Raw genomic sequence first — 13617 nt, 5'->3', positions numbered from 1 at the left:
CCTGAGACTGATCCTAGGGAGCTGAAAACAGCTGTAATTCTCCATTTCCTCATTTGCAAATTGGAGGCTAATGTTGACCTCGTGGGAAAGTGTGAACATTTTAACAAGGCATTCAAGTACCAGGCATGTATATGCTTGGGAATTTATCAGTTGTTTCCATCATCATTATTTTTTGATGTGTGTAATCATTTGGAGATGTTTACTTTTGTAATGTGTCATTGCTTTCTAGTTCTTCGAGAAAGTTGAGGAATCGGGGCTGGAATCTGAAGGGATTTTTCGACTTTCAGGATGTACTGCCAAAGTCAAGGTACCGACGTTTTCTCTTCCTAGTTAGACACCTCAGCTAGCTAGACCCAATTTACACATAGGTGTCTAGTTGCTCGCTGCTGTTGTTGTTGTTGATACTAAGCTTGACTCTACCGAGCATTCCTCAGCACCTCTGATTAAATGTTGCTCCATGATTCTGAGTCTTGTGGCCTTTTAAATTAAAACAACAACAATGAAACCGCATGTCAATTCACCATCAAAAACTGCCGCTTGTCTTTGGCTTGGAAAAGTTGAAATGTCCCAGCACTGTTTTTTGGGTTAAATACTTTAGTTTTCTGTGTTCTTCACAGTCTTGGAATTCACTAAGCCAGAATTAGATGATCCCTGATTTCCATTACCAATTGCTTTAAACTTAGACACATCCTTCAGCTCTGCTTTTAATGAAAGTCCTTATAACAATTTGTAGGAATGTCTGTAACCACTAAAACACTCACTCAGCAGTTCTAAACCCAATTCCATTTAAGGTAATGTTAGTTTCTGTATATGAAACCACTCTTGCAATGTGAATTCTTTTTACTTTCTTACTTCTATATGGTGGCAAACTCTTCAGTACAACAAAGAAAAGAACCAGTAGAAAAGAGAAGCTTTTCTCGTAAATTTCCAGTAAGATACCCCACTTTGCAGACATACACAATGTAGAGCCCCTCCCTGCCCTGGAGCTGTCCCTGGTGGGTGGACTCGGGAACATGTGCAGTTCTAAATAATGAATCCTTAAGGGAAGAATCTCAGGGAGGGGAAGTGAACTTGGTTGTGTTTAGAACTATTAAAAGGAATTGTGTAGGGGTGGAAAAGCATCTCTTCAAAATTAATTCATTTTGGCACATGTTTTGGGAAATTCTGTTTGTATCAGAAGTTCAGAGTTTTTATATAGAAGTATGATGAGATATTTTTCAGAGTGGAAACTGAGGCTGTGTCTATTGGAAGGCCCAGAAAACAGATGTCAGGACAGAGTTGGGAGTAAAGAAGGTGACTGGGGAGAGGGCTTCTGGAGGATGGAGGGGGAAGATGTGGGCTGGGCCAGGCTGAGCCTCAGGCCAGGTGCCCGTCTAACTGCTCGCTCTACGCCCACAGAGCGGCCCTGCACTGGGCAGAGTGGCCAGCCAGACCCTACACCACACAGCCATTGCGGGGCTTCCTGCAGGGAAGGGCCTAATGCCCCTCAGACCGTGCCAGAAGCTGGGGAGTCAGCTTGCTGGATCTGTTGCAGAGGAACAGCCAGTTCTTTTTTGAAGGGAGACCTGAGCAGTGCACCCCACTTTCTGTGCCAGTGACTGAGGCGATCGGCACATCTGGGGGGTTGTGCCTCCCCGGGAGTAGAGGTTGCTAAGTGCTGGCACACGTTCACTTGGAAGGCAGGGAAACCCCTAATGGCTCCTAAAGGTGTGTACTTTCTAAATGGAATCTGCTTTTTGTCTCAGGTTCTCACAGGTACGGTTTTTTATATATACTTCTCAATAAATGCATCCTAAATCTGAGGACAAAAGCTATTACTAGTTTTGGTTAACTCTTTGGTTATATCTGTAGAGTCAGAGAATCAAAATGAAGTCAGGGAAATGAATTTCCTAAACAGGATTAGACTCCATCCCTGTAAACCTCCCTTCATGGCTGGGAAGCTGTATTGTACGTATTCTTACTGACTCTTCCTTCTGAGAGACAGAGAAAGAGGGGAAGGAAAAGCATAATGGGTATGACTTAAAGTTCTATTTTTGAAAATAATCAGAAGGAGAAAACATAGCACATTTATTTCTTTTGTGTATGAAGTTTAACATCATAGCACAAGTTACTTTTCTTTAGCTAATCTTCTACTGAGAAATACTTACCAAGGCCAATAACTCTTAACATGTTCTAATAGGCACATGCATTCCTGAACCACATGTAGGTAAAAGTTCCTTTTCGCCTTAATTGGTTTTACGTAGCTTCAGCCTATTTATTCCATCTCTTGTTAGGCCAAAAAAATGTAATCCAGATGTTTTCATGGTTTGGGCTCCAAGAAAGCCAGTGTGAAAGAAATCTGGGCCAGTGAACAAAAACAGGGGAATACTGCAGTCAGAAAGGCATTGTAACTTGATACAGTACCGGGGGTCTTTATTTCTCTCCTTTGTTCAGACTTTAAACTTAAAAAACTTTTTTTCATCTGTTAAACTATTTTTCTAGGAATGTGCTTGGGGAAAGAAAGTTTAAAAAAAAAAAAACACTCCATTGTAATTACCCTCAAATCGTGCCAAGTGGATGACGCTAACACGGAGGTATCTTTATGAAGAGTCCAGCCTGCGTTTGTGTGTTCAGGGCCTGAGTGGACTCACGGGGCAGCCTCCCTGAGGGGACCCAGATGGCTTCAGCTGCACGGGGCATCCAACTGCTGAGCCCATTCCTGTATTTGAGGCCTCAGATCATTTGGAACCAATGTAATGCTTTGGTGTTTCCAGTGATTTTCCTTTTCTAAAAATGACAAAAGATTTGAACCAAACACCAAGGAATATATTTTATGGAAGAAAGCACACTGGTTTGACATGTGAGATTTTTTTTTTTAACTTGTTTGAATTATCAGGAGGTGGCACTAAATGTTTTTTAATGAGGTTACCGGGTCTGCTGGTTTCCCTTCCTGAACTGGTTTTTAATGCTGAAGGCGGGTCATTTGCATTTTTATAAAATTACCTCAGGAATGGAAGCAGGTTGGAGATTTGCTCAGAGGAGATTTAAGGATGCAGCTCCTGACCCTCGCTTGGTGTCCTCGTTCACGGAGGACAGAAAGCGTAACTTCTTCAACCTCTCCACCCTCCCCATCTCCGGCAGGGAAGACTCAGCACCTGGGTCACATGCAGGACCGCCATGGAAATGTCACGTCTCCCCACCTTCCACCATGCTCCGGCCCAAACCAAGGGAGGACATCCTCCTTCTCTGTTCTGTTTCACACTGGCCATCCAGGCAGGACGAGGTGGTGTTCCTACCCGAATGTCCACACCACATACACATGGGGTTTCCATAGTAATGACACTAGAGGTTGTAACAGACTGAGACCAGGGGAGGTGAACGCAGCCAGCATTGACTGAGAGCTCTCTGTGTGGCGTGCCCTGCCCCCTGAGCTTTACATTATATTATCTGACTTCATCTCTTTGAGGTCATGTTAACATCCCCATTACACAGAAACTTGAGGCACAGGGCATACAAGTTGGCAGTTGTGGAATTAGGGTAAAAACCTAAAGAATCTGATTCTAGAGCCTGCCCTTTTGACACTGGTGCCCCATTGCCTCTTCGGTGAGTCGAAGCACTGACAAGTTAGCATGCGTCGCTCTGGTGTTTCAGAGCACTTCCTGTGGGGAGTGAATTTGAATTCTGCTCTTGCTGGCACTTCCTGCCCACCTGAAAAACGGGTTCCCATCTGCCTCACAGCAGTGGTACCAGGCAGTGCACAGAAAACACCTGCTCCTCCCCATCTGTTTCCTGTTAACAGCTCCCCACCTGCCCGCCCATCACTCCAGCTGGCAGTCAGAGTTACCTTGGGCTTTATTTCTCCTTCTCAGTTTCATATAGAATCCATCACTGCTTCTTGAGAATTTCCCCTCTTGGGCACTTCTTAAATGCCACCTCTTCTTTCTGTCTTACAATTGCTTATCCAGGTTAGTCCTTGATTATCCATCACCAGAAATGGTGCTATAGTCCAATAACAGCTCTCTGTGCCTCTATCCTGCTCCCCAGCCAGCGCCGAGCTCCACCCTCCCACAAATCACATTTCCATCTGGCTATCAGAAGATAAATCTCACCTTCTCATTCTATGGCTTGGAAAGGTTCCATGTTGCCTCACTGCCTGCAGAATTAAGTCCAGACCCCTTAGGCTGGGCTCTGAGCTGTTCCCCAGTCTCATCTCTCTCTGTCTCACCCTTGTCAGTGATACTCCAGCAGCGCAGAGCTACTAACTGGAGACCCCAGACCCACTGGGGTTCCTTGCATTTTGTCACAGCTTGAACAGTTTCTTCTGTCCAGGACACCTTTATATTTCCTCTTCCTCTGGCAAGCTTCTCACCAGTCCTCAAGATTGGCCCTGCGGAGTCTGATTCCCCTTTTTCATGGCTGCGCAGCACCCAGTGCGTGGCTTTCTTACAGCATTCAACACCCTACATTAGTATTTTGAGTCCATGAACTCATCCAATGTACAAGACGCCCAAAAGCAAAGAAGGGATCTTATGTATCCCCCTCCTATCTGAGCCCAGTCTGTGTTCTCTCTCTCTCTTTTTTTTTTTCCCCCCAAGGAAAAACTTTATATGTAGATTTCAGTGCTTTATAAAGGGTATTTATCAGCCAAGGATTGCTTGATTAGCTGTATTATTCCTGCTAGACTGAGAGCTTCTTAAGAGGAAAATCTCCTTTTGATGTCATCCGAAGGGACTAGAGAGTTAGCTCGGAATCGGTCTGTCTCTGTAAGAGAAGTGTCCTGCCAGGGCGTCCCCTGTTTTGCAGGCTCTGGAGCCATAAGGGTGTGTATGTCTGGGCTGGTTAATGAGCTACTCCTTGGAGGAAAAGGTTAGATTTATAAACTGATGCTGGTTGTTGCATGTTTAAGGCTGGAAGATGTAGGTGTCTCATGAGAGTAAAGCAGAGGCCCTAAGGAAACTGAGGATTTTCACAGTTCTCTAAGTGTCCTTTTTGAAACAGTTACTGTCAGTTGCAGAACTGACTGGAACTGCGTGGCGTTACTGGTAAACTCTGTAGTTGAAGGGAGTAATAGAATGGGTGGCTGATCATCAAGTGAATTGATAGTATAAAATGTATAACCCAAGGTAAACTTATGGAGGTTTAGTGATATTATAAAGTATTTATAGTGTTCCAAACCTTAGGAAGGATTGGACAAGCATGCTGACATTGGAACAATTATACATCTTGACATAAAACTCTGCTGTAACTGCTCCAGGAAGGAAGATGTCACTGGTCTGCACGTTGCATGAGATCAGAGTTCCGTTACTGGGATGTTTCTCATTCTGTATGTGAACTAGGCAAGAAGCATACATTCTTGATCTAATTTAGAAATAGAAGACGGGATGGCAGAAGGAAGGGATCATTAAAAAAAAAAAGGGGGGAAGTAGAGACTTTGTCAAAATCTAGCAGTGCATTTATCATGTAGGGATAGGCAGTATTCTGCCAAAACCACATAAATGAAACTATGATCTGAGAAAGGAACTTTTTTATTTGTGTAGAATTGGCAAACTATCTTAAGATTAACATTCTAAAAGGATTTTAGAAAACTTAAAATAAGTTCAGAAATACTATTTCAGTTCTTTAATAATGTTGAAAAAAGTTAGGGTTAGTAGATACTGGCTTTTCAATCTAATCACAAAAGTAGTTTATTGAATGACAGTTTTTAAAGGGGAAAAAAGGGATCCAGAGGTAAAATTCATTCAATATTGACTGTTTTCCTTGATTTTCAGCAATACCGTGAAGAACTGGATGCCAAGTTTAATGCTGATAAATTTAAATGGGACAAAATGTGCCACAGAGAAGCCGCAGTCATGTTGAAAGCATTTTTCAGAGAACTGCCCACCTCTCTCTTCCCCGTGGAATATATCCCTGCCTTCATCTCTCTGATGGAAAGTAGGTGGAAGAAGTTAAGTGTCAATGGACTAAGATACAAGGTCAACAAAATGACACAGAGCAGAAGGAAGTTGCATAGTCAGATATGATCATAAATGCATGGATTTGCTATATCCTGGCAGTGCTTGGTGAAATTTGAGTTCGCTGGTAAACAGTCATTTCTTTACATGTTTATACATCTAAGTCTGGTAGATATGATTTAGAGGGTTTTATAGTCATTAAAAGGCAGAGAGGGTTACAGAAAGAACAGGCTCTTGAGATCCGCTCAACCATCTGTTAACCATGCAGTCAACCTTTCTGAGCTTCATTGCTGCACCTGTAAATTACAGATGATAATTACTTGTCAGGGTTTTTGTAGGTATTGAGTGAAGACATCCAGGAGAGTGCCTGGTGTATAACAGTCCTTCAGAAATACAAGATCTCACCCTTCTTTAAATCTGAGGTCCTGGGTCTGATGATGTGGCATGCAGTAGCTACACAGAAGATGTTTTTCTCTGAGAATTACAGTATCACGTGCATGAGGCCTTAAGTGGGGAGGACGTGGATAAAAGCATAGAAACTGGACAGTGTGCGTTATATTTGGCAGTCAAGGAATAATTTGGCATGGTTTTAGCCTAAAGGTTGAACGTTGAGAAGGTGTGACAAGAAAGAAATTTAGAAAAGTAGAATGGGGCTGTGTAGTTTGGACTGTGACTATTAACCTGAGGAATTCAGGGGTCACAAGCCTAAATTTGTGTAAGCATGTTAAGTGAATGGTGATTCTCTATGGACGGAGAGGGACCGTGGCTAGATTGAGAGGATGTGCCCCACATGAAGGGGTTGGTCACGCGTAGCTCTAGATGATGGTTACCAAGCAGGAGTGAGAGTCTGAATCCAAGCTTTATTGAGAAAACTCTTAATTTGAAAATTTCACACACAAATTCAAATTTTAAAACATTACCTGAGCCTAACAAGTGTTATCTGTATCTGCTGGTTTCCAGCCTTCTGCAGGTTGACCAGAACTATAAAATCCCTAAAACCACAATGAAAGAAAATAATAGATCCTAAGTTGAATGACAAAATTTGTTCTAAAAATTAGTAGGTTCTAAAGCTTTAAAATTTCTGAATAAACCAGATTCATAAAATAATCCTTTGTCTTCAGAGAAGAGAATATGATAAGGCAGTCCTGTTCTAACCTTTAATTGGCATACTGTGATCAGTAACTTTTTTGTTTGTAAGATGTAGTATTTTTGTTTTATAAGAGAGAGAACTAGTTCTTTTCATTCTTTATTTCAGCTATTGTATATTTTCAGTTCTAGAATTTCCAGTTGCTACTTTTAAACTGTTTTCTCTTTATCTGCTGAGATTGCCTATCTTTTCATTCATTACAAGCACATTTTCCTTCACATCATGAGCATAGTTACGACAGCTGTTTCAGAATCCTTGTCTGCTGGTTCCAACATCTGGGTCATCTCAGGGTTGGTCTCTGTTAATTGTCTCCTGCCTTGCAAATAGGTCACTGTAACAAGTAAATTTAAGCTGTATCTGGAACATTGTGAATATTTTTGGAGACTCTTCTATAGTATTTCTCTAAAGAGTGGAGTGGGGGTTGGGCTTGTTTTTTGTTTGTTTTTAAGCAATTTGCCTTCTAACCCTTACCTAGTCTACTCCATATATGCATGGTTTATGGGGTGAGCAAGATTTGGGTGGATTTTACACAGGAATTAGGGCCTTCTAGCTCTTGATCTTTCCTTTCTGGGATTCCCCTTAACTTCCCAGTGGCTGTGGTCATCCTGAACCCTGTCCTCAGTTGTTCAGGCCAGAAAGACTGGGGTTTTCTTTTGGAATCTTAGCCACCACATGCAGTGCTGACTATGTTTTTTGTACTTTGTCCAGAGTTTATAGTTCAGGAGGGTTGAGAGGGGAGGAGCTTACTCAGCCATACCAGAACTCCCTCCCTTTATCTGTAAGTCCAAAAACCACAGGGTCTTCTGTAAAGCTTGCACTCCTGGAAAATGGGCTCCAGAAGTATTAGTTTCACCTTTATCTGCAGTATATACTGAACAGATCATCAAAACAAATTGGGGCCACAGAGGATTTTTTTTGTTTTGTTTTTCTTTTTATGGTCCTATGGAATTATACAAGGAGGAGTCAAATCTCTCATGTAAGACCTGTTGCGAGAATCATGGTTAAGAAGGAAATCATATTTAATTTTTCTTAATATTATTATTTAGATATTGAAGCCAGTATACATCAGTGAAGGGAGAGAATCTGGAAAAATATCCTGTAAAATGTTCACGGGAGGGTCCACATTTCTTTGTATGATTTTGAAAGTGAAAAATACTATATTATAGTGTCTAGTGATTGATTGGATACCAGCCAACCCTGCAGGAAACCCGAAGTTCTAGGCTGCTGCCCGCAGGGAAAATGGCCTTTTTGCCACCTGGAATTTCTCCTTGTAACAAGATTTTCTGAAGGGAAAAACTATAAACGTGTGTGTGTTTAAGCTGCCCCTGTTTTTGCTCTAAGATGGAGTTTGGAGAACGTGGAGTCTTTTCCACTAGTGTAATTACTTTCTCTTTTCTCTTTGCAAACTTTGTCCCAAAGTTGGCCGTAAAATTAAAAGACTAATAGTTCATCAACGAAACCTTAGATACTTTCATTAAAAGTTTAATAAATTTCTGGGAAAATAATGACCTCAGGAGGGGATAAAAAAGACTGTTAACTAGGATGCAATAAATGAATTAACCACAAAGCTATTAACCATGAAACAGTGTAGGGCTAGGTTTCCTAAATAAAATGAAAATGTGTTATTTGCCAGTTTAGGTTTTTAATCTTAAAAGGAACTTCATATCTGAAATTGATGGAAATACAGAGCCTGCATCTGCATCTTTTGTTTCCTCCCCAGAGGTTTTTTTGGGGAGTTGCATTGGAAAATAACAGACAGCCCTTAACCTGCAGTTTATGCATTAATTGTCTTACCTGTCCTCAAACACTTTGTACTGAGATGTGCTCCGGATAATGCCTGTTACTTCGGCAGACTCACGTCAGTGTGCATTAGCCGTGTTCAGAAACAACCTGGACCTGTGTCATGTGTGTTTACAAATTTGACATATGTTTTTAAAAACATGGGGATTGTGTCGGGGCAATATGATGCGAGCCTATAAGTACTCCTCCCAACTGTTCCTTCATTGCGTGATTGTATGTAGTCATTTCCTCCTAATTCAGGGGCACACGACCTCCTGTGAGCTAGTAGCTCATCACAAGAGTGTTTCCCCTGCTGTAAAGCTAGGTGACTATATAGGCGGCCGACTGCCTTTATCCACTGACTTTAAATTGATAGATTTTCCTTCAACTCGAGCACTCCCCGGGGATTACAGAACATAATACCAAGAGACCATTTTGAGGAGAATACCCAGAGACTGGGCCAAGACTGGATGCTCTAGTATACCCTACGTTTTCAACACAGCTGGTCGTAGATTACCCTGCTGTGGATGGAATTCCTAAAATCTTTTCCCTAAAATGGGAAAAGAGCCAGCATTGAGAACACACAGTAGTAGAATGCCAGCCCTCGGGCGCCATCTTCTGTCGCTTTCGAGGAATAAAGTACTCAAGAATCTCCAAAGATCCAACCACAGTCCCCTTCCCTCCGTGTCCATTTAAGATCTAAATCATTGATCATAATAACAAGAGCAAACACACATAGAGGTGACTATGTGCAGGCGCTGATGTAAACACGCTGCACGTTAACTCATTTAATCTTCGGAACAGCCCAGTGAGGTAGGTGTGATGACTATTCCGATTCTACAGATGATCAAGTAGAAGCAACCAGGAGTAAAACAGCCTGCCCGAGGTCACTCAGTGACTAAGTGGTAGACGCAGGATTTGAATCTGGGTCTAGAAACCTGTGCTTCTAATAATGATGCTTTGCTGCCTCATTGTATGGAAGCAAGAGTTATTTTCTCTTGATTTGAGCTTCAAGCCAACTCTATAGCATAAATGTAAAGCAAGGTCTGTGAAAGTACTTTGAAAGGGGACGTGTTAAACAAACCCAGGATTGTTTTGAGGACCTCATTGGCCACCTGCCTCTACAGCGGCGTCCTGTGGTGGGGAGAAGGAGTTGGTTGACTGAGGCCCCTGTCCAAGGGAGTAGTTATGTTACTGGGCACAGAGCCGGAGACTTTACCCCTGAAAGCTGTCAGGGCCCTCCTGTGCCACCAGATGTTAGCAAGAAATGCTATCAGAATACATCAGCATTGTTCAAATTGTGTGGTTATTTGTTTTCTTGTTAGGAGGGCCTCACATCAAAGTACAGTTTCAAGCCTTACACCTCATGGTCATGGCCCTGCCCGATGCCAACAGGGACACAGCCCAGGTATGTCACATTGTCCTCATGGTCTGTCGTTGAGTCTGGTTGATCAGAGGAAATGGCTTAGATGGAAAAATGAAAACTGAGATGACAACTTACCTACCAGCTGAGCCTTTCACGTTCCCACCACCATTCCCCCGAGGAAGCCAGGAAAGAATGTTAAATCCTGGAATCTTCTTTGAACATTTCCCTTTCATTCATTCAGTGTATTCAGAGATATTGAGTGTCTGCCATTGCAGAGGCCTGGGGTAGGGTTGGGAGTAGGGAGAAGCAGCAAAAATGGAAGACTTACATGGAGTAATGTCAGAGGTAAATGAGACCATTATGTAAGTTGTAAAATATAACATTGTTGCGCCTCAGCTGCTCACTTCAGTCTAGTGCCAAGATCTGAGCAGTGTCCTCGGGGAGGAAATTTGAAACCTCTGATTGAAATGAAATTTCTGAAATATTCATGTCTTACCATTTATGAAGATAATTCAGTGTAAGGAATGATATCATCTCAGAGTCTTAGAGATCTCCTGATAGGATCTTTGTCATTCTCCAGATTAAGAAAATTAAGCTCAGAGAAGTTATTTCTCCGTTAATATAAAATAGAACATTTGATAGAATTATATTCCATAGTTCTCCATCCCAAATACTCTCCTTTTATTTCAAATTCATTTCTTGGCTTTATGTGTATAAAAATCAAAGTTTCTCTTGCAGTTTTGATTATGATTCTATATACAATAGGTAATCTGTTATAAGTACAGCGAGTGCTTGGAATGAAGTTGTGGTGAGGATGTTTTGGAAAGAGCCCAGAATTTTGAGGCCAGTAAACATAATGCAGAAGACGAAGATGGTTCTTAGTACTACTTCTTATCAAGACATTCAGTTTGGGGAGAACCTTTCCTCCTGCATAGTGAAACTATCTATGCCGATTATATTGTGTCTTCCACGCAGAAACGGTGATTGGCTAAGGCATAAGAATGTCTGTTTCTAATACAATTTGACAGTTTTTCAAAAGCTGGAAGTTTTTTAGCTTTGGTTTTGGGGCTTTGTCTGAACAATGTTTTTTTTAATCCTAAACATATGAATCTAGACATCTGGGTCAAAATGTCATGTCCCCTTTCACATCACTGAGGATGTAGCAATTATCAGCAAATTCAGTACATTTCTAGTAGCAGGTCCTCTGTCTCTCTTCCATTCTAAATTGTGGCTGAAATGAAGATTGAAGCTAGCATGTTGTAGAGAGCAGTGTGTCTGGCTCAAGAATTGGGCGTCCTTGATTAAATCCTGGCTCTGCCATTTAATTAACTGATGCTGGGCAAAGCTACTCAGTCCCTCTCCACTTTAGTTTCCTCATCTGTAAAGAAAAAACAAGAATAATAGTACCTACCTCACAGAGTTTGGAATGATGATAAAATGAGTGGATGTATATAAAGTGCTAAGATTGTAACACCTGGCTCACTGTAAACCCTCAGATAAATGTTAGCTGTCGTTACTAGTATGTGCTGTCCATTTTCTCACTACAAATACTGTAGCAGAATTCAGACTTGGAAAACCAAAGAACATCTCCTTTAAGGATTTCAGTCCTCTAGGTGAACTTCAGAAAATTCTGATAAGTATTTATGCTTTGGTGCTCAGCCAGACTTTTACTAACCTTTCTCATTTTTTTTAATGCTGAGAACAGCTGCATGTAGTCATTTCCCTTTGATCTGCTGAAGATTCCAAAATTGAAAAGCAGTAAAAAAATGACTCCCAAAAGTAAATTTTTTCAGTTTTTCAGTTAAGATTACATTTGGACTGAAGAATGAGATACTCACTTTGTTGTTCTTCTTCTTTTAATTTTTTTTACTTAATTTTTAAATTTTTTTGAGGTATCATTGAAATATTATATTAGTTTCAGGTAGACAACATACTGTTTTGATATTTGTATATACTACAAAATCACTATAAATCTCATTATCCTCCATCACTATTAAAAATTATTTTTTCTTGTGATGAGAACTTTTAAAATCTACTCTCTTAGCAACTTTCAAATATGCAATATAGCATTATTGACCATAGTCACCGTGCTGTGTTATATCCCCGTAACTTACTTATTTTGTAACTTACTTATTTTAAAACTCATGTTTTCTTAAATAGGTTTTCCTTTCCCAAGGAAACAGTAAATAGTTTTCAATAGTCATGCCTGAAATGAGTGTTTTTTAGAATTACTCTTCTTCCTTCACAAGTCGCATTTCATGTTTATTTGAGCTATAGTGTTTTCTCTCCCTAGCTTACTGTTTAACTTTAATATTTGTCAGATGTTCTTAAGGTAAAAAAAATAAGAAAATGCAAACTATTATTTATAGAGACCCCAATATAATAAATTCCATAAAAATGGAGCTGTTTTTATGAAACAGAGAATTGAATAAACCTTTCACAGTTCTCATTAGCACTTGTAAGCAATTAAAGGAGAAACATGACACATTGTACTCCTGACAGTTTTCTGGAGACACAGTGAACAGGTATAGAAATGAATGATGGTAATCAGCGATGCCTTTTCATAATTTACAATGACTAGTGTGACACAGTGCTGTTTCTTGTTAGGCCCTCATGACATTCTTCAATAAAGTCATTGCCAACGAATCAAAAAACCGAATGAGTATATGGAACATTTCTACTATAATGGCACCAAATCTTTTCTTCAGTAGAAGCAAACATTCTGACTGTGAAGAATTAGTCTTAGCGAACACTGCAGCCCACATCATCCGCCTAATGCTTAAGTACCAGGAAATTCTGTGGAAGGTGAGTAACAGTGTGTTGACTGGGATGTTCTCATGTCCACTAGCCCCCGGGAGACATAAAGGCTTAGACTAAGCAGGGTCCTTGTTGTAGGGAGAAATGGGAGGCAGTTATCCCAGATTGCCTAAAGCATCTTTATACATCTCTTCTGCTTCCAAACACATTTTCCTTTAAACAGGAATCCTGATAAATTTTTCTGATCTTTATGAAGACAGAACCACAATTTCTAGTTCCTGGTTCCAGGAAATTGGCCAGAACGAGTTAGTATAACTGAGGGCGACTCTACCAGGGGGGCTTAATTTGGGTGTTTTCCTTCTCATCAAGCTGTGTTTCTTCTCCAGGTTCCAGCTTTCTTAATCACTCAAGTCAGAAGAATGAATGAAGCCACTATGCTGTTAAAGAAACAACTCCCAAGTGTCAAAAAGCTGCTAAGGAGGAAGACCATAGAACGAGGGGTAATAACTAACTAACTAAATGTGCAGATATCATGACTGCCCAGGCTCCTGGTGCTCAAAGGATGCACAAGGTAGCTTGTAATTTAGAACCCAAATTGTTGTATTCTCACAAAGTGTCAGTCTTGTGACTATAAACCT

At 40.9% G+C, this 13617-nt stretch overlaps 1 protein-coding gene across 15 annotated transcripts in view; it reads left to right on the top strand.

Moving 5' to 3' along the window:
* Nucleotides 1–13617, top strand: part of ARHGAP28 (Rho GTPase activating protein 28) — a 141458-nt gene that overhangs the window by 112354 nt on the left and 15487 nt on the right. For 14 of the 15 annotated variants that reach the window (XM_032467117.1, XM_032467116.1, XM_032467118.1 and 11 more), the window contains 5 exons: nt 230–307; nt 5748–5910; nt 10182–10264; nt 12830–13027; nt 13366–13479. In XM_032467117.1, the coding sequence (XP_032323008.1) occupies nt 230–307; nt 5748–5910; nt 10182–10264; nt 12830–13027; nt 13366–13479 (636 nt within the window). Of the gene's footprint in view, nt 1–229; nt 308–5747; nt 5911–10181; nt 10265–12829; nt 13028–13365; nt 13551–13617 lie in introns of all 15 variants that reach the window. The other variant, XR_004314855.1, reaches the window with a different exon arrangement.

Source organism: Camelus ferus, chromosome 24, assembly GCF_009834535.1.
Source record: "Camelus ferus isolate YT-003-E chromosome 24, BCGSAC_Cfer_1.0, whole genome shotgun sequence".
In the NCBI taxonomy this organism is placed as follows: Eukaryota; Metazoa; Chordata; class Mammalia; order Artiodactyla; family Camelidae; genus Camelus; species Camelus ferus.
This window is presented reverse-complemented; position numbering and strand designations above follow the sequence as displayed.